This window comes from Mauremys mutica, chromosome 19, assembly GCF_020497125.1.
Source record: "Mauremys mutica isolate MM-2020 ecotype Southern chromosome 19, ASM2049712v1, whole genome shotgun sequence".
Taxonomy (NCBI): Eukaryota; Metazoa; Chordata; order Testudines; family Geoemydidae; genus Mauremys; species Mauremys mutica.
In genome coordinates this window covers 8,285,442-8,310,239 of record NC_059090.1, presented here as the reverse complement: position 1 = coordinate 8,310,239, position 24,798 = coordinate 8,285,442, and the positions used below count along the sequence as shown (strand labels likewise).

The window sequence follows — 24,798 nt, the reverse complement described above, 5'->3', positions numbered from 1 at the left end:
ATGCAATGTAAATTGCAGGACTGGAGCCTAAGCTCCTTGTCCAATATTTTCCAGTATTTCAGGACATCCATCCTCTTCTCTACCCTCTCTCTCCTACATCCTGGATTTTAAATTCTCATACCCTCAACATTCCCCATTTCATACCTTCCCTATCCTCCAAAGCTTTGTACATTGCCACAAGCCCCTCCCCTCCCATTCCTTGCAGCCAGAGAAACAAAGAAACCAGTTCTATCCCCAAGTGCCAGCACAATCAGGCCAGCCTATTTATTTTCTAATTAACTTCTCACCATCAGTCTCCTTTGTGTCCACTTCAAAGTTAATACTCTAAATCATTTGATAACCATCTGAATATAGCAAACATCTCCATTAATATCTGTACATACAGTTCAAAGCTCACCTTTGCTTTGATTGTAACAACTGATATCGAGAACAAAATGTTGAATAATTTAAGTGCCAGGAGAAAACTTTTGAAGTCTGTGGGGCTTCTTCCACCTAGTTCCTGTTCCAGTCTTGCTTTATCTATGCATGGAGTATTTTATGAAATACATATATATCCTAGACTGTATCTAGATGTGTGAATACTAGAAACCCATCCTATGTGAAACTGGTTAAATATTTTCTAAAGTACAGTGGTCTTTACACTGTCATGCTGTTTAAGACTATATTTTTGAAGGCTAGACTGAGTCATCCAGTGTCCTGTATGGACAAAGAAAATATAATAGTACATTAGGATGTTGACCTAATTTAATTAATTTGACCAAATATGGTAGGCTCTCCCTTTATAAAATGTACAGGATGCAAGTCAACTTGATTAAATTTGATTTTTGAGAAGGAGCCTGTTCTTGCAATGTGTTTACAAGCACTAATCTAGGTTAAGAAAATATACTGCTGATAGGAGTTACTGTTGCATTGAACTTTAATAATTTAAATGTGTTACATTAACTGCATTAGCAAAGAAGCCCCAAACTCTTCTTAGCAGCTACTAGTTACAGATTAAAAACCTCTTTATACTTTCCACAGATATCCACAATATTTGATAATCCAGAACAACTATTAATGTCTTTACAATGCTGCCATTCTGCCTTTTCAGGAGAGAACGTGTATATGCTTTTCACAAATCAAAACAGAGCCACCATGTGTGTTACCGATGCCATAGCAGCATGAAATGCCAGGTTTACAAGTATTGCATTCAGGAGCTCCTTAAACAGGTGCTCATGTCAATGTTTACCTAGGAAAAGTATGCACTAAGATGCAGCAAGAAGCAGTGACCAAATTAAACTTCAGCCTCTCTAAAATACATAGTATAAAACCCTTTAGTTTATAGTTCAGAATATAACAGCATACATTTTTTAAAGATTAGTTCATTCTGAGTCTCTCTAGTCTGTTTTCCTTGGGGCAGGGCCTGTCTTCATTTAGATTGTACAGGGCTGAAAACACAGCCAATAAACACATAGTACAGTGTGAGCCAAAGTATGCACTACAATTGATCTTGTTATGGAGTTCTGTTCTCCATGAAACGATCTGGTACCTTGAGATTAAAACAACCAGCATATCTAGTATTTTAGCAGTAGAGAGAGCACAGAGCGTAAGTTAAATGAAGAATGTGTAATGACTGAAATATAAGGACCAAACACTAATTTAAATACTCTGTCTACTGTTGCTTAGTAAGCTAACAGCAAACAGGATGATTTAGGACCCTGGTTCCAAAGTATTGTTACATATACAACTGTGGTACTCAAGGCTTCCTAACTCACTGAACCATTGTACCACGCTCCAGGATTCTGCCACTGCCTTCCTTACAGTCAATTGGACGTGCACTGAATTGAGATGGAGTTGCGAGCACTCCAAGACTCATCTTGCGATAGAGCATGCTATGCAACTGAGTACCGGTAATAGGACTTAGGTGCTAGCAGTACAAAAGAGGTTAGAATGAACTGGTACGTTTACCAGAAAAAGTTGGGGGGGGTGTCTTTAGCTTAAGAGCACAAGTTACACACAATCCTGCTTTCTGATTGGACCAAAAAGCTTGTAGTCTATGGGAGAGGGGGTGCTTTTTTTATTTTTTTAAATAGACATGTGGCTGTAGTGAACAAGTCTCATGCACGTTGCATTTTTACAGTAGTATCGGGCACAAAAAATTGTCCTGCTGTGACAGATCTTCCCTGCAATCACAGTATATTGTTTCCTGCAGAGCGAGGGAATGCTTTAACTGTGTGAAGCAAACGCTTTGCTGTCAGCAAATCTGAATAGCAGCTCATGGTTTCGAAGCTTATGCGGGAGTCACGGGTGTGACACGATGTACATTTAATACTTGCTAATCAATGTAAGAATTAATATGTTGCTGTTTGTGCATTTGCATGTAAGTATTTGACTAAACTGAAACTGGTTCATTTTGTCTGCAACTATGAACAGACCTGTGTTTGTGTATGTAAAACTCAATGTGATTAAAATATCAGATAACTCAAATGCTTTTTCTATTTGTGTCAATTGTTTGTAGTGAGTAATCTTTTTTTTAATACAAGTGGCTGAAGCCTAAGACTTACAACATGAAGAAACTAGCTTCTGCCACAGCTGACTTCTCAAATCTCCTACATGGAGTGACACAAACCTGAGCCTTTCTTTTGGAAGTTACAGGAAAGGATTCATGCTGTAGTCTGCCTCTTTGCTTATTCTTAAAAACATACTTTTATTACTGTGAATTAATGGCAGGTCAGAGATTACATATGCTCAGAAAAGAACACAACCTACTTAGACAGAGTTCAGATACTGAAGATGTCTGAATTGTCTTTGAAAACAGCCCACTGCAAATGTTGCTCCGTCGCTCTGAAATCCCAGATGATGTAGGTCATACACTTATATATGATTAATTCTCACAATGACCGTTAATATTTTCAGTAAAGGGAAAATTACTTTAATTAGTTCTCTGCATATTGTATTATCTATGGGTAGATACTTATGCTCCTCCCCTGGAGCGCTGGCCTTTAAAGGAACTAGCTGATGCAAACAAGAAGATCGTTATGTCCCTAAGGAACAGTGCAGCTCTAAAAGCAGTGTCTCAGAACTGAGCCTTGACAGGTAAAGTTTGGAATCTGCTCCATTGCTTGGACTGAATTTGAACCAGAAGGTTAGTGACTGGTTCCTAGAATGACAGTGTGAAACATTCTGTCCCATAGGAAGGGACATTTATTTTCCATTCACTATTAGTTTAGGCAGAGCACCTGGATTCTTAAAATAGAGCCCCAAAGAAAAGTCAAGGCAGTAAGATGATCCAAAAAGCTTAAAGAACAAGACCCTTTTCTGCTTGCCGTAATTTGAAACATTAAAATCAACATAGATCAATTTACAATAATGTTTCGACTATACAGACTGTCAAATTGCAAGTCACTTACAAACCAAGTTTCCTTCCTGGTTTATACCTTAGCTTCAAGTGATTATTTTAAAGTGGTTTGTTTACTACTTTGCATTTCATTACAGTAAAGACAAAAGTACAATAGCCAGTTTCTGATTCTCATCCAGCAGCTAATGCTACAATGGTTTTGGGTTTTGATACTGCAAGGGAAGGCTTATTTTAAAAACAAGCAAGCACCTTCAATCTGCTGCAATGTTATAACATTTCCATGAGATCTAGCTTTTGTATTTTTGCATAATTTGGTCCGATAATGGCCCTTAAACAATCTCCAAATAAGACAGTGATAAATTGCAAAAAATCTGAACTTTAATTTTCAAATATCCAAACAACTCATAATTCCGATTTTCTCCCCCTGTTCACACTGGTTTTCCTTGAAATGTCAGGGCTATTTCGAGGAGCTCTTTACCCAGTTTTTCCTGCTTTCCTCCCAAAGCGAATTCTGCAGACAGCTCCCTGAAGGTGACACAGATCCGGCGATGCTCAATGTGCTTGCGGTAAATTGCATGTTTCCACTTATAGCGTGCATCTCTATACAGCACAATCAGGGATCTCCTAGGTAAGAGAATGTCTACAGTAACTTCTTTGTATGGAATAAGTCTTGGGGGAGAGGAGTGGTCAATCTCCCAACTGTCTAAATTTTCACATGCTGATGTGGGAGTATGGTTGTTTGGTTTATGGGTCTGACAAGCTTGAGGTGAGGCAGAGTGATTTGATTCCCCTCTTCCTTGACTGAGAGTGGCAAATAACTGGAGACTGTCCTCCGAATCACAAGACATGGACAGCACAGTTTTTGAGAGCAAGTTTAAGCTAACCAGTCGCTCCCCCCAAAGCCACCAGTCATCAAAGTGTGGGTCAATGGCAGACCCTCTTTCGGGTAGATAGTCCAGGTTACACTGCTCAACAGGAAAGAAATCCTCTAGCGCAGAATGAGCCTTCATTCGCTGCACAATCTCCTGGCTAAAACTGGGCAAGCCAATGAAACCATCAACTTTCAGCTTCTTTTTCTTGAAGTTCACTTTGGGCCCATAGTCCTGTTGAAAAGGAAAACCAGATGATGCTAAATAAAAATCTGGGGCATGCTTTTCTAGGGAGGCACTATCCTCTGGACAAACTGAGGAGCCCTGGGTCTCTTGGGTTCTATTCCCATCTTTACCAGTGACTTGCTGGGTGCAAGTCATGTTCTGATTATATGACTTTCATGGGGTCATATTATACTCTTGTATTCAGTTTTCCTGTTTATGGACACTGATGAGAGTGCACATTCAAATACAATCATGTGTGATTCATTATAACTCTTACAAATGCACTCTTGAGAGAACATAAGAACGACCATATTGGGTCAAACCAAAGGTCCATCTAGCCCAGTACCCTGTCTTCCGACAGTGGCTGATGCCAGGTGCCCCAGAGGGAATGAACAGAACAGGTAATCATCGAGTGATCCATCCCCGGTCGCCCATTCCCAGCTTCTGGCAAACAGAGGCTTAGGGACACCACCCCTGCCCATCCTGGCTAATTTCAAATACAATTATGGTTTTATTTAAAGAATCAATGTAATGAAAACATTAAACCTAAAGTATGATTTTTGTTAACTGAAGAAATAATCTCCTTCCCCAGAGGGAGTTAGAAATAAGCATATTTCTGGAATCAGACCTGCTTCCTTCGGCCAGACTGTGATAGTTTCCAGTCATCTTGATCCATCAGCTGAACCATCTGAGATTCCTCGTCTTGGTTTATAAACTCCTCCAGCAAGAACACTCCTGGAAATGGAAATGCCCAGCCAGCAAACTCTGAGCATTCATTTCCTACTGCTAAACCTGCTGCTGGGCAATAAGTGAAGTTACCTTTTTCCTGCGGAAATAAAAAAGGACACAGGAAGATAAGACACTGCCATGATATCTGTTACAGTATTGCAACAGGTAAGCTATGCATAAGACTGCTGTAGAGTTAAACAGTTACACTGTTTGTCTTCATTGAAATGTCGCCCTCCTTTTGTAGCTGCATCTTTGCAATGCAGGTTAATAGACGCTGTCTTTCTTTACCAGTGATCTCTATAGTACAAGCCATCACTGGAGGAAAAATAAGCAGTGCATTCTTAAAACACGATGTATATTTGAGGGATTATTGCCCCTCTCCCATCCCTCAGTGCTCCAGGTTGCAACCAACTTCACTGGGGCAAAGAATGCTGGACTCCCCGCAAAACCAGAGGCATCTCTACCAATGCTGCTGGGTAGAGTAACAGAATCCTATGCTTTAAAAATGGACCCACTGTCTGGTGCACTAGCCCCAGGCCTGCCTCAATGACTACTTTGTGTCTTTCCTGCCTCTAGGTGAAATGTGAGCAACTGACTCTGGACGGAGTGTGGGTTGGCCAACGGGGGTGCTCCAATTGCATGACTAACAAGTCCTTTGATGCGTTTGACAGAGGCCTAAACAGGAAGTGATCCAGATCTGGCTTGACAGGGCCCTACTCAAAGTGGAAGCAACATCTACTGCCCTGGCTAGAGGGGATGCCCTCTGAAGCTCATTAGCATCACTCCTAATCAGGTAGAGATTTAATGTCATGCTCGTGCTCCCGCTCCCCAGGCCTAGCTGTTGCCTGAAGCTGTCTCCAAGGGCAGGGGCTGTCCTTGTGGGGTTTCCTCCACCTGGCAGGAGGAGGGGAGGGCAGTTGAATGGAAGCAGCTGATGTAACAGATACCCCCCCCCCCGGCCTTAGCCGCTCCCTCTAACGCAGGGGGGGGGATGCAAAACCATTGCAGGGAGGGAGAGGCAGACTACCGCCCCCTGCGCCGCTCTCTGTCCCCCGGGGGCAGCAAGGGGGCACGAGGCATTGGGCTCCACGAGGCTGCAAGGCGGCAGTCCCTGTCCCTGTCCGCGCCGCCCCTAACCCCCCCCCCAATTACACCCCCCCACCAGTGTCCCCTCCCCCCGCTACCTGCGGGGGCGGAGCGGCCGGCGCGGGCCCCTGGCAGAGCAGGCAGCGGCGGATCCCCTTGCAGCCGCAGGCGGGCCCCGCGCCCCCGCCGCCTGCCCGCGCCTCCATCCCGCGGGGAGAGGCCCCGCCCCGGGCTCCGATCGCCGCCAGCCGGGCTCCGCGCTCCGGGCTCCCCAGCGGCGGCAGGGCCCAGCGCGGCCCGCACGTGGCCCCGGCGGCAGGTGGGTGAGTGAGGGGCGGGGTGGGGGTGGGGGAGGGGACCCGCGGCGGGGGGAGGGACGCCCGGGCTCCCCAGCCTGGCTCCGACAGGCCCAGGGCCGATCCGGCCGCCCCTACGCGGAACTCGCCTTCCCAGCAGCCTCCGGGGCGCCCGGCCAAGCTGGAGGGCCACGCTGGGCCCCGGGGCAGGCTGGGAGTTGTAGTTCCCCCTATTTCCGGCCTTAGCCGCTCCTCGGCACCTACTCCCGTCCCTGCCCCTGGGGGCCTGGGTCCAGCTCCCGGCTCTGCCCGGCCTGGGACGGGGGGGCTCCCTCCCCCCCCAATGCTGCAGGCGGGGCCCCGAGCCAGGGCCGGCCTGGGACGCGGGGGGCTCCCTCCCCCCCAATGCTGCAGGCGGGGCCCCGAGCCAGGGCCGGCCTGGGACAGGGGGGCTCCCTCCCTCCCCCAATGCTGCAGGCGGGGCCCCGAGCCAGGGCCGGCCTGGGACACGGGGGGCTCCCTCCCCCCAACACCGCAGGCAGGGTTGGCATGAGAGGTGGGGTGTTTTTGACCCCATCCCCCAACATCGCAGGCCTGGCCCCGAGCCTGGGACGTAGAGGCTCTCCCCCCACCCACCCCCCACATTGCAGACAGAGGTGTGAGCCTGGGCTGGCCTAGATCATGGGGGTCTGGCAGCCTCCATACTTCGGGCAGGGCTCTGAGTCAGGACTACGCTGATACGTGGGGACGTGCCCGTGGAGGCTCTGCACCCCCAGACCCACCCCGGAACTAGACTGGACCAGAACACAACATAGTCACAGCCGTGTTAACACATAACATGGTAATGTGCCCTGCTCTGCAACTGGACCAGACCACAGCGATCAGGACGCAGCCCTACGTCTCCGGACACAGCACTGTAACAGGAACAGAACATGCTGATTCAGACACAGCCATAGGGCCCAGAACATGGCAATGCCCCGGCTCGCTGGAACTGGACCAGGACACAGCACCGTGACACAACATTGCAATGTAATCTTGAGCTGGGACTGAACTGGAAAAGGATGACCTGGCTGCAGCCACCTGACCCATAACATAATAGCACAACCCCATGCTGGAACTGGACTAGCCCAGACCACGGCGACCCGGTCATAGCCACGTGACATGGCAACGCAACCCCATGCCAGAACTGGATTGAAACGGTGACTCAGCCACAACCACATGAACCTTAACATGGCAACGCAATCCGGATCCAGAAGTGGATTGGAACATAGCAACCCAGTCACACGCAACCCCCACGCTGGAATGGGATCGAAACACAGTGAGCTGGTCCCAGCCATGCAACCCATTGCACTGCAACGCAACTCTGTGTTAGAACTGAACTGGAACACCCCAACTCGGTCTCAGCCACATGATCAACAACATGGCAACACACACCTTTGTTGGAACTGGACCAGAACAAAGTTACATGGTCACAGCCATAACATGGCAACACAATCCCGCATTGGGACTGCACCAGAACACGGTGAGGCAGCCACAGCTAGGGAACCCATAATGTGGCAACGCAGTTTTGGGACAGAGCTGGACCAGAACATGGTGGTGCAGTCACAGCTCCACGGGAACCTGTAAAATGGCAATGCAACCCTGAGCCAAAACACAGTGACAGCCACTCAGATGTTGGTATGTTACAGGCCACACAATATAGCCCTGAGCCGGAACTGGACCAGAACATGGTGACAGTCACAGCCAGGCAGCCTGTAACATGGCAAAGCAACCCTAAGCCAGAACCGGACCAGAATACTGTGATGTGGTCGTAGCCACATTGCCCATAATGTGGCAACACAACCTTGAGCCAGAACGTGACAATGTGGATAAGGTGATGCTGTCATAGTATAGTGACCTAATCCATAATGGTGATGTGATGCTGAGCCAGGAGTGGAGGAGAATGTGGTGGTGCAGTCCTTATCGCTGTTCTGATCCAGAAGCACCTTAGAACACAGCAATGCAGCCCATTACACAGTGACACTACCCTGATGCATAACTAGCTTAGAACATGGTGATTTGAGTCATAACATAGTGTTGGCACCTTTGAGCCAGAACAAGCCAAGGATGTGTCCCTGAGTGAGTGCTAGTCCAGAACGTGGCTGTGTGAAACATGGCAGTTACGTGGCCTTTAACGTAATGGCAAAGCCTGTAAAAGAGTCACTACAATGTGATCTGTAACTCAGTGGTGACAGAACTCCTGTATGTGAGATGGTCCATAAGGCCCCGGTGTGACCCATAATGTGGCCCATGACAGTGTGACACAGTGTGGCCCATGTGTCTGTGATATCAGCCCAGTTTCTGACATGGTGACATGGCTCGTAACTCAGCTATGCCTGCCCTGGTTTTAGCTCATAACTGTTTGGACTTTCATAATTGACATAGGGGTTTATGGTTGGCTTGAGTATATTGAGATCAGTATCTAGGGGTCTAGCTATCTATCCAGAAACTCAGCTCCCACTGACTGCCCTGGGAGATGAAGGGGGCTCTGCAGCTTGCTGGATCAGGCCATAAATGATCACTGGTTAAATTGTCAGGTTTAATGCTTTTAATTCTTGGATAAAATGGGGAAATTATTATTTGAAATGAGAGATTCTCCCTGCTGTTGAGCCTGCAAAGCCTTTATTTTAACAAAAGCAACAGTGTTGGTCCCAAACAGATCCTACAGCTGCCTCTTGACTGTAGCAAGTCATCCTAAGCAAGACAAGTGACTGCTCAGGGCCCCACATACTCTCATCAGCTTGCAGCCTAATCTCCGTTCCAGCAATGGGACTAGATGGCAGCTCATGATCATGGCCCAAGAGCTCTTTTTGTACGCCCTCCCTTTAGAACGAGGGCTGGAAAGAAAGCTAAACCAAGGCCCAGTATCCCCAACAGCAGTTCCCTAAGGCTGTTCTGGCACTGGACATAGTATTTTTTAATATGGATCATTTCCCCTTTCCACAGCAATGTGTTTCCTAATAACCTACAATATTGCTATTAGCATTTCTTTCCCCTGTGAGAAATTAGTGCCCATCAAAGGTGATGGACATTATCATTTGTACCTTCTCTCCCTTTGGATGGAGGAATCAGCTAGTTAGTCCAGCTTTGCAAAATTCTGGGAATTGCCAGACTGGATCCTGCTAGTGGTCTCTGTAGTCCAGTATCCTATCCAGGGTCCGGTGACACTTGCTTCAGAGGAAGAAACCTTGCAGTAGGCAGGCTTTGTTTATTATTTGTATTGCGGCAGTGCCTAAGAGCCCTAGTCATGGACCAGGCCCTGTTGTGCTAGGTGCTATACAAACACGGAACTAAAATGTGGTCCCTGCACCAGCTTACAGTCTAGGCTACAACTCACCTGTAAGGAGTAACTTCTTTTAAGGGGGAGCAAAGTATCACTAGTGTTTTTATTATCATCATTGCAGTCAGGGCAGTGAGGTGGAATTTGGTTGTTTTGCAAGGCTGGGTGGCTAATATTACCCAATGATGTTAGCTTTATCAACAAGGGGTCGTTGCACCATAACTTTTTTCCCTCTCTCTCTTGCTGGGACACAGTTGTAAAGGATTCCCCCTAATTCCTGTTTCTTTCACCAGGAAGGTGCCGAGAAGACAGTCTACTGCTGACAGCTCTGTGTTTCCAGGGAAGGGGCAGAAATTAAAAATGTCAAAAGTTACTACAGAGCTTCTTTTGGAAAGAGCAGTTCCAAGATCTACTAGGCTACGAAAGATTGAGACTCTGAAGTAAGTGCAAACCAGACTCTCGTCAAATTCCAGTTGAATCCAACCTGGGCTATACCCCCTCTTTTTCCTTCTTTAAATAGTGTTATTGGAATATGAAAAAACTAGGGCGGGCAAGTGATTAAAAATATTAATCATGATTAATTGCGCAATTAAAAAATGAATCGCAATTAATCACACTGTTAATAATAGAATACCATTTATTTAAATATTTTTGGATGTTTTCTACATTTTCAAATACATTGTTTCAATTACAACACAGAATACAAAGTGTACAGTGCTCACTTTATATTTATTTATATTTTTTTATTACAAGTATTTGCACTGTAAAACAAAAAAAATAGTATTTTTCAATTCACCTAAAAAAAATACTGTAGTGCAATCTCTTTATCATGAAAGTTGAACTTACAAATGTGGAATTATGTACAGAAAATAACTGCATTCAAAAATAAAACAATGTAAAACTCCAGAGCCTACAAGTCCACTCAGTCCTACTTCTTGTTCAGTCAATCGCTAAGACAAACAAGTTTGTTTACATTTGCAGGAGATAATGCTGCCTGCTTCTTGTTTACAATGCCACCTGAAAATGAGAACAGGTGTTCTCATGGCACAGCCAGCGTTGCAAGATATTTACGTGCCAGATGCACTAAAGATTCATATGTCTGTTCATGCTTCAACCACCGTTCCAACAGACGTATATCCATGCTGATGACGGGTTCTGATCTATAACAATCCAACATACGGACCGACGCATGTTCATTTTCAATATCTGCGTCAGGTGCCACCAGCAGAAGGTTGATTTTCTTTTTTGGTGGTTTTGGTTCTGTAGTTTCCACACCGAAGTGTTACTCTTTTAAGACTTTTGAAAGCATGCCCTACACCCTGTCCCTCTCAGATTTTGGAAGGCACTTCAGATTCTTAAACCTTGGGTTGAGTGCTGTATCCATCTTTAGAAATTTCACATTGGTACCTTCCTTGCGTTTTGTCAGATTTGCAGTGAAAGTGTTCTTAAAATGAACAACATGTGCTCGGTCATCATCCGAGACTGCTATAACGTGAAATATATAGCAGAATGTGGGTAAAACAGCAGGGGACATAAAACTCGCCCCTAAGGAGTTCAGTCACAAACTTAATTAACGCATCACTCTTTTAATGAGCATCATCAGCATGGAAGCGTGTCCTTTGGAATGATGGATGAAGCATGAGGGGTCATATAAACTTTTAGTATATCTGGCACGTAAATACCTTGCAATGCCGGCTACAAAAGAGCCATGCAAATGCCTGTTCTCACTTTCTGGTGACATAAATAAGAAGCAGTCAGCATTATCTCCTGTAAATGTAAACAAACTTGTTTGTCTTAGCGATTGACTGAACAAGAAGTAGGACTGAGTGGACTTGTAGGCTCTGGAGTTTTACATTGTTTTGTTTTTGAGTGCAGTTATGTAACAAAATAAGTGTACATTTGTAAGTTTCACTTTCAGGACACAGATTGCACTACAGTACTTGTATGAGGTGAATTGAAAAGTACTATTTCTTTTGTTTATCTTTCACAGTGCAAATATTTGTAATCAAGAATAATATACACTTTGATTTCAATTACAATACAGAATATGTATAAAAATGTAGAAAAACATCCAAAATATTTAATAAATTTCAGTTGGTATTCGATTGTTTAATAGTGCGATTAATCGCGATTAATTTTTTTTTTAGTTAATTGCGTGAATTAACTGCGATTAATCGACAGCCCTAGAAATAACTCATGTACATTATAAAATATGGAATACTTGATGGTGTGATGGGTACAGGAGCTTTATCAGCATTATAAAGTTGAATAAGCAAGAATTAAATAGTCATATTATCTGCAGTTGTAAGATCTTTACCTCCATGTATGTTCAGCATATGCCATGTATTTTACTGCAGAACTGTTTAAGAAGGGATGGCTTCTGATCTCCTTACATTAAATAGCACTTTCCTCCATTGTCTTTAATGGGAACCACTCCCGGAGTAAGGTGCTACTTGCTGTGAGTAAGGGGATCAGAATCTGGACTGTAATGTAAAGGTTTAACTAGACCAGTCTGACCCCAATTCTTATGATATGTCAGGTGGGAAGGTCCTCTGTCCCCTTAGAAAGAGAATTTCCCATTTCTCCAGTGGGATGAAACACCTGTTTGATTTTTTTATAGGACCAATTGTTCACAACTACCTTAAACCTCTGCTTGTTCTAGGATAGGATTCTGCCCTTTCTGTACCTCAGGGCATCATGGACTTGGAGGTGGAATTCCACATTGGAACACTTTGATAGTGTGTTTTTATTTATTGATTTTATTTTATTTATTGAAAGTAAAACATCATTTATTTTTTGAAAGTCGGTCAGTTGTTTGAAAACTGCCCAGGGGCTGATCCCAGGCAAGACGGTTTAGTGGTTAGAGAGGGAAGTGCTTTGAGGTGCATGAAAAATACACCTCTACCTCGATATAACGCTGTCCTCGGGAGCCAAAAAATCTTTATAGGTGAAACCGCGTTATATCGAACTTGCTTTGATCCACCGGAGTGCGGCGCCTCCCCCCCAGCGCTGCTTTACCACATTCTATCCGAAGTCGTGTTATACTGGGATAGAGGTGTATAATGTATTCTGTGGGTCTGGCCGCCCTATATGTGATGTAAATGGATACAACAGATGAGAAAGTACCTCTGCTGTGTTATTTCTCTTTTGGAAATGGTGTTCTAGAAGTCAAGTGTGGACTCTGAAAAATGTGAACCCAAAGAATTAAGCAACAGAGATTCATCAAAATTGCTACAGTTATAATTGTTATCATTCTAGGATATGGAATAGTATGGGTGATAGGTGTTCATAGGAACAATAACTTGTTTCGTAGTGAGCCACTGACTGCATGGCCTGGGAATTAAGATCGTCATTCCATTGTTTATTTTCAGTGAATTGGGAGTGTCACAAATGGCTGTGTTTTCTCAGTAAGTAACAGGTGCAGGTTTTGCCTGTAGATGTTAGCAATGGTTAATGTTCATCCACCAAACTTGTGGTTACACTTAACAGCTCTCTCCTTGTCGTCTTCAGATTTGTGCTTGAAACCTGTAGTGCTACACTCAAAAGTTAATGTAGGGTCAGCGAGATTTACTCAGCAAGTTTTGCCTGAGTGAGAAGTGCAGCAGAATGAGACTTTATATCCATTAAAAGTCAGATGTGTCCACCTTTGGGGAACTGGAGACAGCATGTGTTCTGTTTTTGTTTTGTTTCAGCTTATCCAAGCTGCAGTTAAAGACTGGAGACTTGGACCCCCGGTTGTTTTCCCGTCTGAGACATCTGCAAAATCTCGATCTCTCTGATAATCTGTTGGACAAGCTACCTGCTAATCTAAGCCTGCCAGACCTGCGTGTCCTAAACTGCAGTAACAACCAACTGGAAGATGTGACTCTCCTGAAGCAGTTCCCGCTGCTGGAGGAGCTAAACTATGAAAACAATGTGTACCTGACAGTGAGTGATACAGCTTCCATCCTTACGTGATAAGCAGTATATTGAGTGGGAAGTAAATAATAATAGTACCTTATATAGCACTCTTCAACAGTAGATCTCAAAGTGCTTTACAAAGGAGGTCAGTAGCATTATCTCTATTGTGCAGATGAGGAAACTGATGCACACAGAGGGCGAAGGGTCACCCAGCATGCCAGTGGCAGAGCCAGGTCTCTTGTGTCCCAGACCAGTGCTCTAGTCATTAGGCCAGCTACAGGAAACTTCCCACCCAGGGCTGCTTGTTCAGGGTGTTCTGACATCACTTCTCTGTGCAACGCTTTGAAGATGGAAAACTCTATGGAAGTGCTAAGTGTGAAAGGGATCTTGGGGACCACAAAAACTCTTTTGCTACTTTGTACTCCACATAACCCTGCAGATGTGCCACAGCTGTGGGAGAGCAAGGGGCATCAGCAGAAGAGTTAACTGAGTTCTACGCGCAGAAGCAAATTCTGCCAGCCATCGTATCTGCACAAGTCTCTCTGGTGTAGTTACTGGCAGAGATTTTAGTCGTGGTGATGTATGAACAGGAAAGAGCCCGACTTGACTTTCAGACCCCAGGTTGAGTTTCCAGGGCTGGCAGTCAGGAAAAAGCTTTTACTTGTAAATGGAACATATTTGATTGTGAAGTCTTGTGCAGTGCTAGATTACTTTATTAAGTGCCCATTGTGGAATAAATATCTTCAGTTCCTTCCTGGTGGTTCTGAAATTTAAAAACAAACTGATGATTTGTTCAAGGGAATATCATACATGTGTTACCATAACTGAAACATTGTATCTGTTTTCTAGACCAATGATGACTATAAGGTCATGTTTCTTTTACAAAATCTTCGGCTACTCAATGGCAAGGATATCACCAAATTAGCTAATCACGTGAGAGTTGTCAACAGCCGAGAGCTGACCAGCAAGGTAAGATGTGTAATGTTTCCCCAGGCATGCCTAAGAAATAGCTTAGACTTACAGTAGAGCCTCAGAGTTACAAACGCCTCGGAATGCAGGTTGTTCATAACTCTCAACAAAACCTTTTAGGTCTTTCAAAAGTTTACAACTGAACATTGACTTAATATAGTTTTGAAACTTAACTATGCAGAAGACAATGCTTTTAACCATCTTAATTTAAATGAAACAAGCACTTTGTCAAATTTTTTTTGTTTAAACTTTCCCTTTATTGTTTTAGTATTTTACGTTTAAGACAGTACTGTATTTGCTGCTGCTTTTTTTTTTTTGGTCTCTGCTGCTGCCTGATTGTGTACGTCCAGTTCCAAATGAGGTGTGTGGTTGACCGGTCAGCTCGTAACTCTGGTGTTTGTAACTCAGAGGTTCTACAGTAGATACAATACAATATTCAGGTTAATGCCTCAGCCGCTGTCCTCCACTTTGCCATTGAAATTATGCTGGCAGCCGGCGTGTTTAAATATGGTAGCACAGTTTCATCTGCAGTGTGAATAGTCCTTGTAAATACTTCAGAGTCCCCTCCACTGGCCTCCTGTTCTCTGAAACCAATTCGTGATTGCTCTCCTGGTTTTCATGAGTCTCCTTCCACTCACTCCACCCAGCCTTCACGGCCGTCCACTGGCCCCAGTTTAAACCGGCATGCTCAGCACTACAAGACATGGGCCCCGATTCTGGGATTCCCAGCAGCACCTGTATACCAGCTGTGCTGGTGTGTAGGGGCTGCAAAGCTGGCAGATCTTCCCACCTGGAATTCCCCTTTGTGCAGGGGGGATTTGACAGCCCTCAAAGAGCTCGGCTTGTTTAGCCTAACCAAAAGAGGGCTGAGAGGAGATCTGACCGCTCTCTATAAATATATCAGAGGGGATAAACATCAGGGAGGGAGAGGAATTATTTAATCTCAGTACCAATGTGGACACAAGAACAAATGGATATAAACTGGACACTAGGAAGTTTAGACTTGAAATTAGATGAAGGTTTCTAACCATCAGAGGAGTGAAGTTCTGGAACAGCCTTTCAAGGGGAGCAGTGGGGTCAAAAGACATATCTGGCTTCAAGACTAAGCTTGATAAGTTTATGGAGGGGATGGTATGATGGGATAGCTTCATTTTGGTAATTAATTGATCTTTGATTATTAGCCGTAAATATGCCCAATGGCCTGTGATGGGACACTAGACAGGGTGGGATCTGAGTTACTACAGAGAATTCTTTCCTGGGTGCTGGCGGGTGAGTCTTGTCCACATGCTCAGGGTTTAGCTGATTGCCGTATTTGGGGTCGGGAAGGAATTTTCCTCCAGGGCAGATTGGCAGAGGCTCTGGAGGTTTTTCGCCTTCCTCTGAGGCGTGGGACACGGGTCACTTGCTGGAGGATTCTCTGCACCTTGAGGTCTTTAAACCATGATTTGAGGACTTCAATAACTCAAGGGTTTGTTACAGGAGTGGGTGGGTGAGATTCTGTGGCCTGCATTGTGCAGGAGGTCAGACAAGATGATCATAATGGTCCCTTCTGACCTTAAAGTTTGTGAGTCTATGAGCCCGTAGTAAATGGGTTTGGCTGAGCTTGTGTGTGTCAGGGGCCTTCAGCTTTTCTGTGCTTACTGCAACAACCCATAAGTATGTGGTTCTCAGCCTTTCCAGAGTAACGCACCCCTTTCAAGAGTCTGATTTATCTTGCATCACCTCACTTAAAAACTACTTGCTTACACAATCAGACCTAAAAATACAAGTGTCCCATGAGTAAAGGTGCTATGTAAATATATCATTTATTTGCAGATGCTTCCAGGGTGCCTCTTTCTAACACATACATGTTCTTTAAAGTAAAAACACAAATGCAAAATGTGTTAACAAATCCTCCTGCCCCTCCCAAATGAGCTGAGATCATATACAAGCACCTGATGGAGGAAATGGCAGACAGAGCAGTGTCTGGGCTTAGGGGTTGGCCATTTCTGGAGCAATTTTAGTAGGGAGCCTTCTGATTTCCATGAAGTATCCAGTTCAGTAAACCAAATCTCTCTGCCTAGGTCACAGCTCACTGGGAAAGGCACTTCCGAAGCCAACTCCCTGAGAAGTATTCAGTCGAGCATGTGAAGTTCATCAGGAAAAAGTTTCTGAAGTCTGCACAAACCCACGTCATATACGGACCCAGCTCCCTCGGTGAATTTACCCGATGGAGGGTAAGTGTCTGATCTTTCTGAGCTTTTTCTGAGTTGCCCGACCCCAGGATTCTGCAGCTTTGTTTTGTGCACCCATGAGGTTAAACTGCTCTAATGATTCCTGGTCAGGGGCGCTCCTGCAAATGACAGTATCCACAGTATCTGTCTTTGGTTTTCGTTGCTAATTAACTGTGGCTGTTACACAAGCACCAGCAATAAATTCCATTCCGGATGGAGTCTTTACTGTCTTTGTTTTCTACTCACCAGTAGTTAAGTTGCTCATAGTGATTAAGTATTAGAAATACAGTAGTGAGTGCAAGAAGCAAATGATTTTAATGGCAACCACTATGTATTCACCGCTTATTTTGCACAGCTCCCATTAAAGCTAATGGCAGCTGTGTGCATATTTTGTTTGAGTATTTTAATTGCATGTGCCCTAGACTTCCATCTGTTCTTTGTCTAGCGTTACTGCTTTTGCATTCCTTCCTCAGATGACCCCATTGGCATCAGTAACAGAGTGGGGTGCCTGGTCTACGTGGCACAGACATACCCAGTAAAACAAAACACGTAATGGCAGAAGTCCTACGTGGAGGTTAAGATTGCAGTCAAACAGGCTTGTATTTCACCATGTTGCAGAACTCTGCTGTGCTAATGCAGACAATTCACCCTAATCTCTCATTTCTGCCTGTGCACTTTGGTCTCCCAGGTCACCAGTATCTATCACTTGGCATTCACGGTGTCCGGGTGCGCCCCTTGGTCAATGAGTCGCAATTGTTGCTGTGATGCACTGGTCTTTGGCTAATAACGGGTTTCAATTGGCTATCTTTTCATTGCGTCACTAGTCTTTCTTCCGGGCTCACTGTATTGCCAAGCACCCGCTCCTTTCTCTGACTCTAAAAAGAGCCGTCTTTAAACTATCGTAACTGACCCTGGTTGCTAGCAGCCTCAGCAGAGAGGCCGTAGTCTGAATGAGGCCGAATTCCAACCTCCTAGCAGTGGTCCCTTCAGATCAGGAACGAGGCACAGAAGGGTGGCAGCATGGGGCATCTTGCACTGCTGCTTCCCATACTGGACGTATTCTGTGACTAAAGAGAGGGCTTCAGTCTCCCTGCCTGTGAGCCAGTAAGTACACACAAAATATCTAATGGAAGCAAATGTTAAAAAACACCCTCCCCTATTACAAACTGTAATTGCATAGTTGAGTCAGGATGTTCTTGTCCTTTGACCTCCATTAAGTGATGCCTTTTAAAAATGTACTTGCAATGCTAGGTGAAAATGATTGCAGAGGAGTTGCTGGCATCCATGGTGGGACAGGAAGAGAACACAAATCCTGAAACACAAGAAAGGGTGGAAGATAATGAGGAGGCGACTACAGAAAACCCCAGGGAGGTGGGAGATGATGATATTGCGCAGGTAAGGATTCTCCAGGGGATTCTTCTCATCAAGACACTCTTGTTTTTTTTAAAAAGAATACTGCATTAAAGAGTAGGGACCACGCACAGCTGCTTTTCCAGTTAGGTTTTACACACTGCATTGAGGTCAGCTTTATGATCTTGATGTAACAAAGCTGCAGGCGAGTAGTATATTTCTCTGCTAAGGATTCCGCAGCCAGGAGATCTTAGCAGATTTCAGTTGCAACCTCATCAGGGAAGTAAAGACAGCTCATTCCAGCTATGTTTTTACTTTCATCCAGAAGGATCTGAAAGTCCTCTACAAAATTAATGCTGCTGTTATTAATTATTTGTATTCGGGTAGTGGCTTAGAGGCCCCAGCCTGAGATCAAGGCCCCATCGTGATTGGTGATGTAGGTGTATATAGTGAGAGACTGTCCATGCTTCGAAGAGCTTACAACCTAAACAAACAAGGCAAAGAGCGAATAGAGGCACAGCAGGTCAATGTCAGAAACAGGTCTCCTGACTCCTCGTCCAGTACCGTAGCCACTGGACCAGGCTGCCTCTCCGTCAGTACAGGGATTGCTTCACCCACCACTAAAATGCAGCCACCTCTGGGATGATATGCAGCAGCTGCATGCTGACTTTCAGAAATCCAAATTGAAACGAGGGGTTGGTTTTGTTAACTTTTTAAAATTGATTTTCTTACAAATTCAACAATACTCATCAGTTGCATCCAAAACTTACCCTTCTGTAACTCAGGCAGCGTCTCAGGTATTATCCTATTTTAACAAACCTTGCAAGCTAGTGGCTTCATGTGGTGCCAGCTTTAAGCTTTCCCAGGAATGTGAAGGCAGGGTTAGTATCCCAGAAGACTAGCCAGATTTAGGAGCCCAGTCTCTGGGCATTTAAGGGAATCAGTTTTTGGGTGAAGACTTTCTCTGAATTACAAGCTGTCTGTATGCTGGCTGGGGCGGGAAACAACCCAATACATTGCCAATGTGTCTTGTAGGTCACATTAGTCCCCAGCAAGAGAAGAGGGAATCACTCAACAGCGGGGTCTGCGAGCAAAAGGCCACGGTCCCAGTGTAACACTGAGGAGGAAGTGGTGCTTAGTCCCAGAAAGTCCAGCCATTCACAGGATGAGCCGACTCCCGATAGACCAAGAGCATCGAGCCAACAGACCAAGGTGGCCGAAGAGACTCACAGGAATGGAGAACAGCCTCCCAAAGGACAAAGCCACAGAAGATCCAGCCAGTTGACAGAGGAGCAGAAAAGCCAGGAACAGGACAAAAGGGTTCTGACCATAACCCCGGTCAAGAACCTAGAAGACAAGGTACATTGATCATTCTCCTTTGGGGTTGGTTTTTGGCCTCTTGGGCATACAGAGAGGATCCATGTTCAGATGGGGGGATGGGAAGGTTCTGCTCTTTCAAGGCATCTTAACAATTCACGCAGCTTTCCCTGATGCACAGTTGACCGAAGGATTCGGGGATGGGGATTGCCTTTCTCTGAAGCATGAGGGTTTGGCCACAGCTGGAGATGGGACACTGGACAGGGTGGCTCTGAGGTGGTACAGAAAATCCTCTTTCCTAGATGCTTGGCTGCTGTGCCTTGCTTGCATGCGCAGAGTCAAACTGATCACCAGATTTGGGGCTGGGAAGGGATTTTCCCCTGGTCTGATTGCAAGGGGGATTGATTTAAATCACTAATTTTAATCCTCATTTGAACTGGCAGGCAGGAAACCTTGATTTAAATCATCTGTTGTAATTGTGTTTTGCATTTGTACTTTTTAGCTATTTCAGCCAGTTCAGTGGTGTGAATTTCTTTAAAATTTGGTGGCAAATATAAATTTTTGTATTTAAATTATTTTAATAGATTATATTAAGTTTAAGCCTTAACATAGGTTGTCAATTTCAAATTTAATTTTAAATAAGTCTATTAAAAAAAATTGCATTTAAATTTTAAAAAATCTGTTTGTTTTTGTTTGTTTTTTTAATAATTGATTTTCATCTCCCTTGCCAGATGGGCATGGAGCTTGGTTTTTTAAACCTTCCTCTTCATCACGGTGCTGGGATCATTTGGGTATATCCCACTTAGTCAGTTGAACTGCTTTGGTTTAACTCAAGTTATTGGGCTCAATATAGGGGTAAAATGTAACGGTCTGTGTTATACCGGCGTTCACACTAGATGATCATCTGGTCCCTTCTGGCCTTAAACTCTATGAATCTGTGACATTGATTCATTCCAGATTTGGGATCAGGGATGTGGAGGAAAGGCAGCAAGGGGGAAGAAATCCCTGTGCCAGTTGTGTAAAGTCTCCTGCTTGTTGGAATTTCTTTTTCTAACGTTACCATAGAATTGGCGGATTTGTCACGGTAAATGAGCAAAAAGCGTTTTGTGAGGCAGAGCCTTGCTTGAAGAATCCTTAATTGTTTTTGGACGGTTCATGTGCAGAGGACACTGCCCACTGCTTCGTGTTACTTCAGTCTCCCCTCGCATCGAAGCACGAGCGAGCAGCTGCAGCGAGCTGTGCTGGCTTAGCTGAACAAGGGAGGACTCTCTGTGTGGGGTGTTCTGACACCACCCCTCTTCCTGGCGTAGGGAGCCTCCCTGGGAGGAAGGAGGCAGAGCTGGATTCTGTCTGTGCCCCACTGATCCCTGCCTAGCAGAGCAACCCCTTGGTGCCCTGAAACTGCTCTAACACACAGCAGGAACTGGCCCATTTCTCAGCCAGTCCCAGGATCAGGGGAGCATAATTGGGCATGAAGCCACCTTTCCGCCCAACATGGATATAGCGCAGGATCGGAGCCCTAATGGACTCTAGCCAGGCTACCGAAGGGAGTGCCGTGCTGCCTGGAACACTTCATGTCCAGACACTGGTAAGGACTTGGAAAGTAGAGAGGCCCAGAGAGAGGGTTAGCAGCTGGGTCTGAGGTTGTGGGGCACCCCATAGGAGGGGACTAGAATGCAGCCTCTAGTCTGATCCCCTTCAGAGACTGGTGCAGACCTCCCAGGTTATATGCAAACCTTCCCAAAGGTTGAGATGATGACGAGGTGCCTAACACACCAGTACAAGCAGCTGGGACCTGTGTGGCAAGAGCAGATCCCTTTTATAGGAAGTATTCTGCCCTTTTTTTAACACTGTATTTCAGGTCCTAGCTGCAGTGACGGGGGCTATGTAAACACCTAAGATCCATCTGCCTCTTGAGCTAGTCACTGATGTCCTGTTCAAACAAGCCCTTGGAGTAGAAGGCCTCTGATCTTCTATTCCTGTTACTGGCGCATGTTTCCTAACTGCGAGGTTTATTGCAGGAAGTTATCAGTTTGGAGCCATTGCATTTTCTTCAGTGTCACAGTAAAGGCAACAGCCGGGAGGATTTTAAAACGCAGCTCTGGTCCTGTGTCTTCGAGCCGCCATTGGATTCTGGAGCGAGGAAAGGTGAGTTTGTTCAAAGGCACCTGGAGAGCACTTTGCAGTGGGCCGGCTTCACAGAATGACTCCACAAACCCTTTGGCATGGTGCCCAACTGACTCATGTGTTAGACCCCTCCCCTTTCAAGCAGTAGTTTCCACTGCTACCTACTTATATTTTTGACTATAAAATAGATCAGGATTCTCTTGTGGTTTGCGTGTGTGAATTTTGCGTCAAGATAACCTTCCTAGAGATGCCAGCCCCCAGAATCGTTCCAGTTAATAGGCAGCAGGTTTAAAACAAATAAAAGGAAGTTAATAGGCAGCAGGTTTAAAACAAATAAAAGGAAGTTCTTCTTCACGCAGCGCACAGTTAACTTGTGGAACTCCTTACCTGAGGAGGTTGTGAAGGCTAGGACTATAACAGTGTTTAAAAGGGAACTGGATAAATTCATGGTGGCTAAGTCCATAAATGGCTATTAGCCAGGATGGATAAGAATGGTGTCCCTAGCCTCTGTTCGTCAGAGAATGGAGCTGGATGGCAGGAGAGAGATCACTTGATCATTGCCTATTAAGTTCACTCCTTCTGGGGCACCTGGCATTGGCCACTGTCGGTAGACAGGATACTGGGCTAGATGGACCTTTGGTCTGACCCGGTACGGACGTTCTTATGTTCAGTACCGCACAGACAGGGGGAGCCTCGGGTAATAGAGAGATTATGGTTAGTATAATGAGCAGAGGTCTAACAACAAGCCCTGGGATTTCACCTTTCAGACCCTGTAGTGAGCACCTCCAGAACCATGGCCACATGTGGAGGGGAATCGGTTTGTCTTATCGACTGTGAGACCGGAATCGTGCTGAAGAAGTATAAAGTTCCTGCGGAGGTAGGGGCATGAGTACAGTGACTATAACGGTGTTACAAACCAGCCTGTTAGAAGGGTGGACGGGCATTAAAATGATGGGTACAGACGGAAAATGTCATTTGTTGATCCTGAAAATAATAATACAGGCTAAAGCTTAGCTACCCCACTTGTAGGCTGCTGAATCTGCTTTGCAGCATAGAAGGATCCAGGTCCTGCTTTTGCAGTTTGTTTCTTCCCTTTAAGTTTGGTCTGACATGTATGGCCCCTGAGTGAATATTTATGTCATTTCAAAATGTGGCTTCTCACTAGTTCCCTAGATTGTGAACTAATCTGTGACCTCACAGCCATCCTCCTGTGTTACCTTTCACAAATTCTCACCTCTCTCTGTCCTAGGAGTTTTTCACTGTTGCATGGACAACTCTGACCATGGTAACTAATGACGGTCGGAAAAAAAAACATAATATCCTGGCTGCAGCCGGAAGAAGAGGAATTGTAAAGCTGATTCATGTATCGGCTGATTTCTGCTATGGAGAGATTAAGGCTCACAAAAAGCCCATTGCTACAGCCTGCTTCAGCCCAAGCTGCGAGACACACCTCTTTAGTAAGTCTCCAGTTCTGCCTCTCTCTAGTAGCAGGGAAAAGGCCTTGCTTCCAAATAAGGAGGCATTTTGTGGTCGTCAGTGTTGGAGCAGGTACTGGTAGGTGGGTACTGATGTGGAGGAGTGTTGAGACACACATGGGGTGTGTGGTACAAGTATCCCCTCGGTGTCTATCCACAAAGGATAGGAGTTGTTACAACCTTCTGCTATAGAGCCTTAATTCTTTCGCTCCAGTGGTAGCAGCTCAGGCTTTTGGTTCTAGAGGTGCAGTGTCTCGCCTGTGAGGGCGGCCATCCCACCGAGACCACATAAAACCCCAACCATTCCCTGCCGAGGCATAAGGAGGGTGAGACTGACCATGCTGCGTCTTGTGGGTCAGAAGTTATGACTCAGTCCCCATGTCAAATGAGCGAGCTTACCCTGGGCTGCTTGATTTCTTCAGATCAATGAAGTTCTGTGCCTTTACTTGTGGTTAAATAATTTTAGCGACCTCCGATTTCACTCACTCTTACTAATGACCTTATTCAGGGCCAGATCCTGACATCAAGGAGAGTTTTGCCTGGGTAGAGAGAGCGCGGTTTGGTGCTCAGTGAGCAACCAGTAATAACCATTGGGTTACAGGATACAGTTGTATTTTCTGTCCAGTAACATACAGATCAACCCTTCATTTTTTTTTTGCATTCCGTACATTGTCTTGCGCCTGAAACGACTCAGCCTACTGTGTGCCCAGTGCCACTTCAGTTCACCAAGGCTTAAACTTTCAGCAGCATCCACTAACTTTGGAAGCCTCCAGTTCTGGGTGCCCAACTTCTGGAAGCATCCAAAACTAATGGACATGTCTCAAAAGTACGCTCAAGAATTTAAAAAGAAGAGCCTAGCCAGCTCAGTAGATTGGTACTCTATCTGATTAGCATTCTCAGCTGAGGGGGACGGTCACCTGGAGAATAGTTCTGAGTTGGACAACCACAGGGACCCGGAATGGAGGCAGGGCCATTTTATTTTGTAGAGTTGTGGGTTTTTTGCAGGTGTTAACAGTTGTTCCCTGAAGGAAGGTCTGGTTGCCAGTAGTGGCAGTTTGAGGGCCATCATTTGATTGGGGTCTGAGTTACTTTCTGAAGAATCTATTGGAAATGTACCACGTAGCTCTCAATGCCAAAGATTTTTAAATCTTTTGTACTTGGTGCCTAGCGTCCACAATGGGAGGTTCTGTGATGATTAATCAAGTATGTGGAATGAACTGGTGGGTCGCAGTCCATTGGGACAAGTAACCAAAACAACACTGTCTGGAACTGGCACTAATTGATGCTCTTATTAGTTTTCCAGGCCTCTGAGAAAGCCAACTTCCCTTGAGAAGACAGATTTGCTATGGGGGAAGCTTGCATTGCCTGTGCTGTGGATAAAGACCCCAGGGCTAGCAAGCTGGCACTCTTCACCAGCAGTAAATTCACACAAGATAGGGCTTGGCTGCTTTGTTAGTTAGGCCAAAGCTCATATGGCTGATGCTGTGTTAATGGCCTCACACGTGACACAGCCGTGCAACATCATGTCATGTGAGCCAGGGGGAATTTTTAAGTGGAACAAAAAGAAATGTTGGCAAGTAATGGTC

The 24,798-nt window shown here is 45.2% G+C and overlaps 2 protein-coding genes across 4 annotated transcripts in view; one reads left to right on the top strand and one right to left on the bottom strand.

The window, feature by feature from the left end:
• Nucleotides 1-3,697: 3,697 nt before the first annotated feature.
• ALKBH4 (alkB homolog 4, lysine demethylase) lies at nt 3,698-6,472 on the bottom strand. The gene is made up of 3 exons (XM_044993246.1): nt 6,345-6,472; nt 5,060-5,257; nt 3,698-4,440 (listed from the first exon to the last, which is right to left on the bottom strand). The coding sequence occupies exons 1-3, from the start codon at nt 6,450-6,452 to the stop codon at nt 3,766-3,768; spliced, it is 981 nt and encodes a 326-aa protein (XP_044849181.1). The 5' UTR covers nt 6,453-6,472; the 3' UTR covers nt 3,698-3,765.
• LRWD1 (leucine rich repeats and WD repeat domain containing 1) overlaps nt 5,826-24,798 on the top strand; it is a 26,285-nt gene continuing 7,312 nt past the window's right edge. Inside the window, exons 1-10 of one of the 3 annotated variants that reach the window (XM_044993244.1) lie at nt 5,826-5,953; nt 10,155-10,301; nt 13,554-13,788; nt 14,611-14,730; nt 16,794-16,946; nt 18,195-18,338; nt 19,329-19,652; nt 21,632-21,758; nt 22,505-22,614; nt 22,987-23,194. In XM_044993244.1, the coding sequence (XP_044849179.1) occupies nt 10,222-10,301; nt 13,554-13,788; nt 14,611-14,730; nt 16,794-16,946; nt 18,195-18,338; nt 19,329-19,652; nt 21,632-21,758; nt 22,505-22,614; nt 22,987-23,194 (1,501 nt within the window). In that variant the 5' untranslated portion in view covers nt 5,826-5,953; nt 10,155-10,221. Of the gene's footprint in view, nt 5,954-6,415; nt 6,570-10,154; nt 10,302-13,553; nt 13,789-14,610; nt 14,731-16,793; nt 16,947-18,194; nt 18,339-19,328; nt 19,653-21,631; nt 21,759-22,504; nt 22,615-22,986; nt 23,195-24,798 lie in introns of those variants that run through there. The other 2 variants (XM_044993243.1, XM_044993245.1) reach the window with 2 other exon arrangements.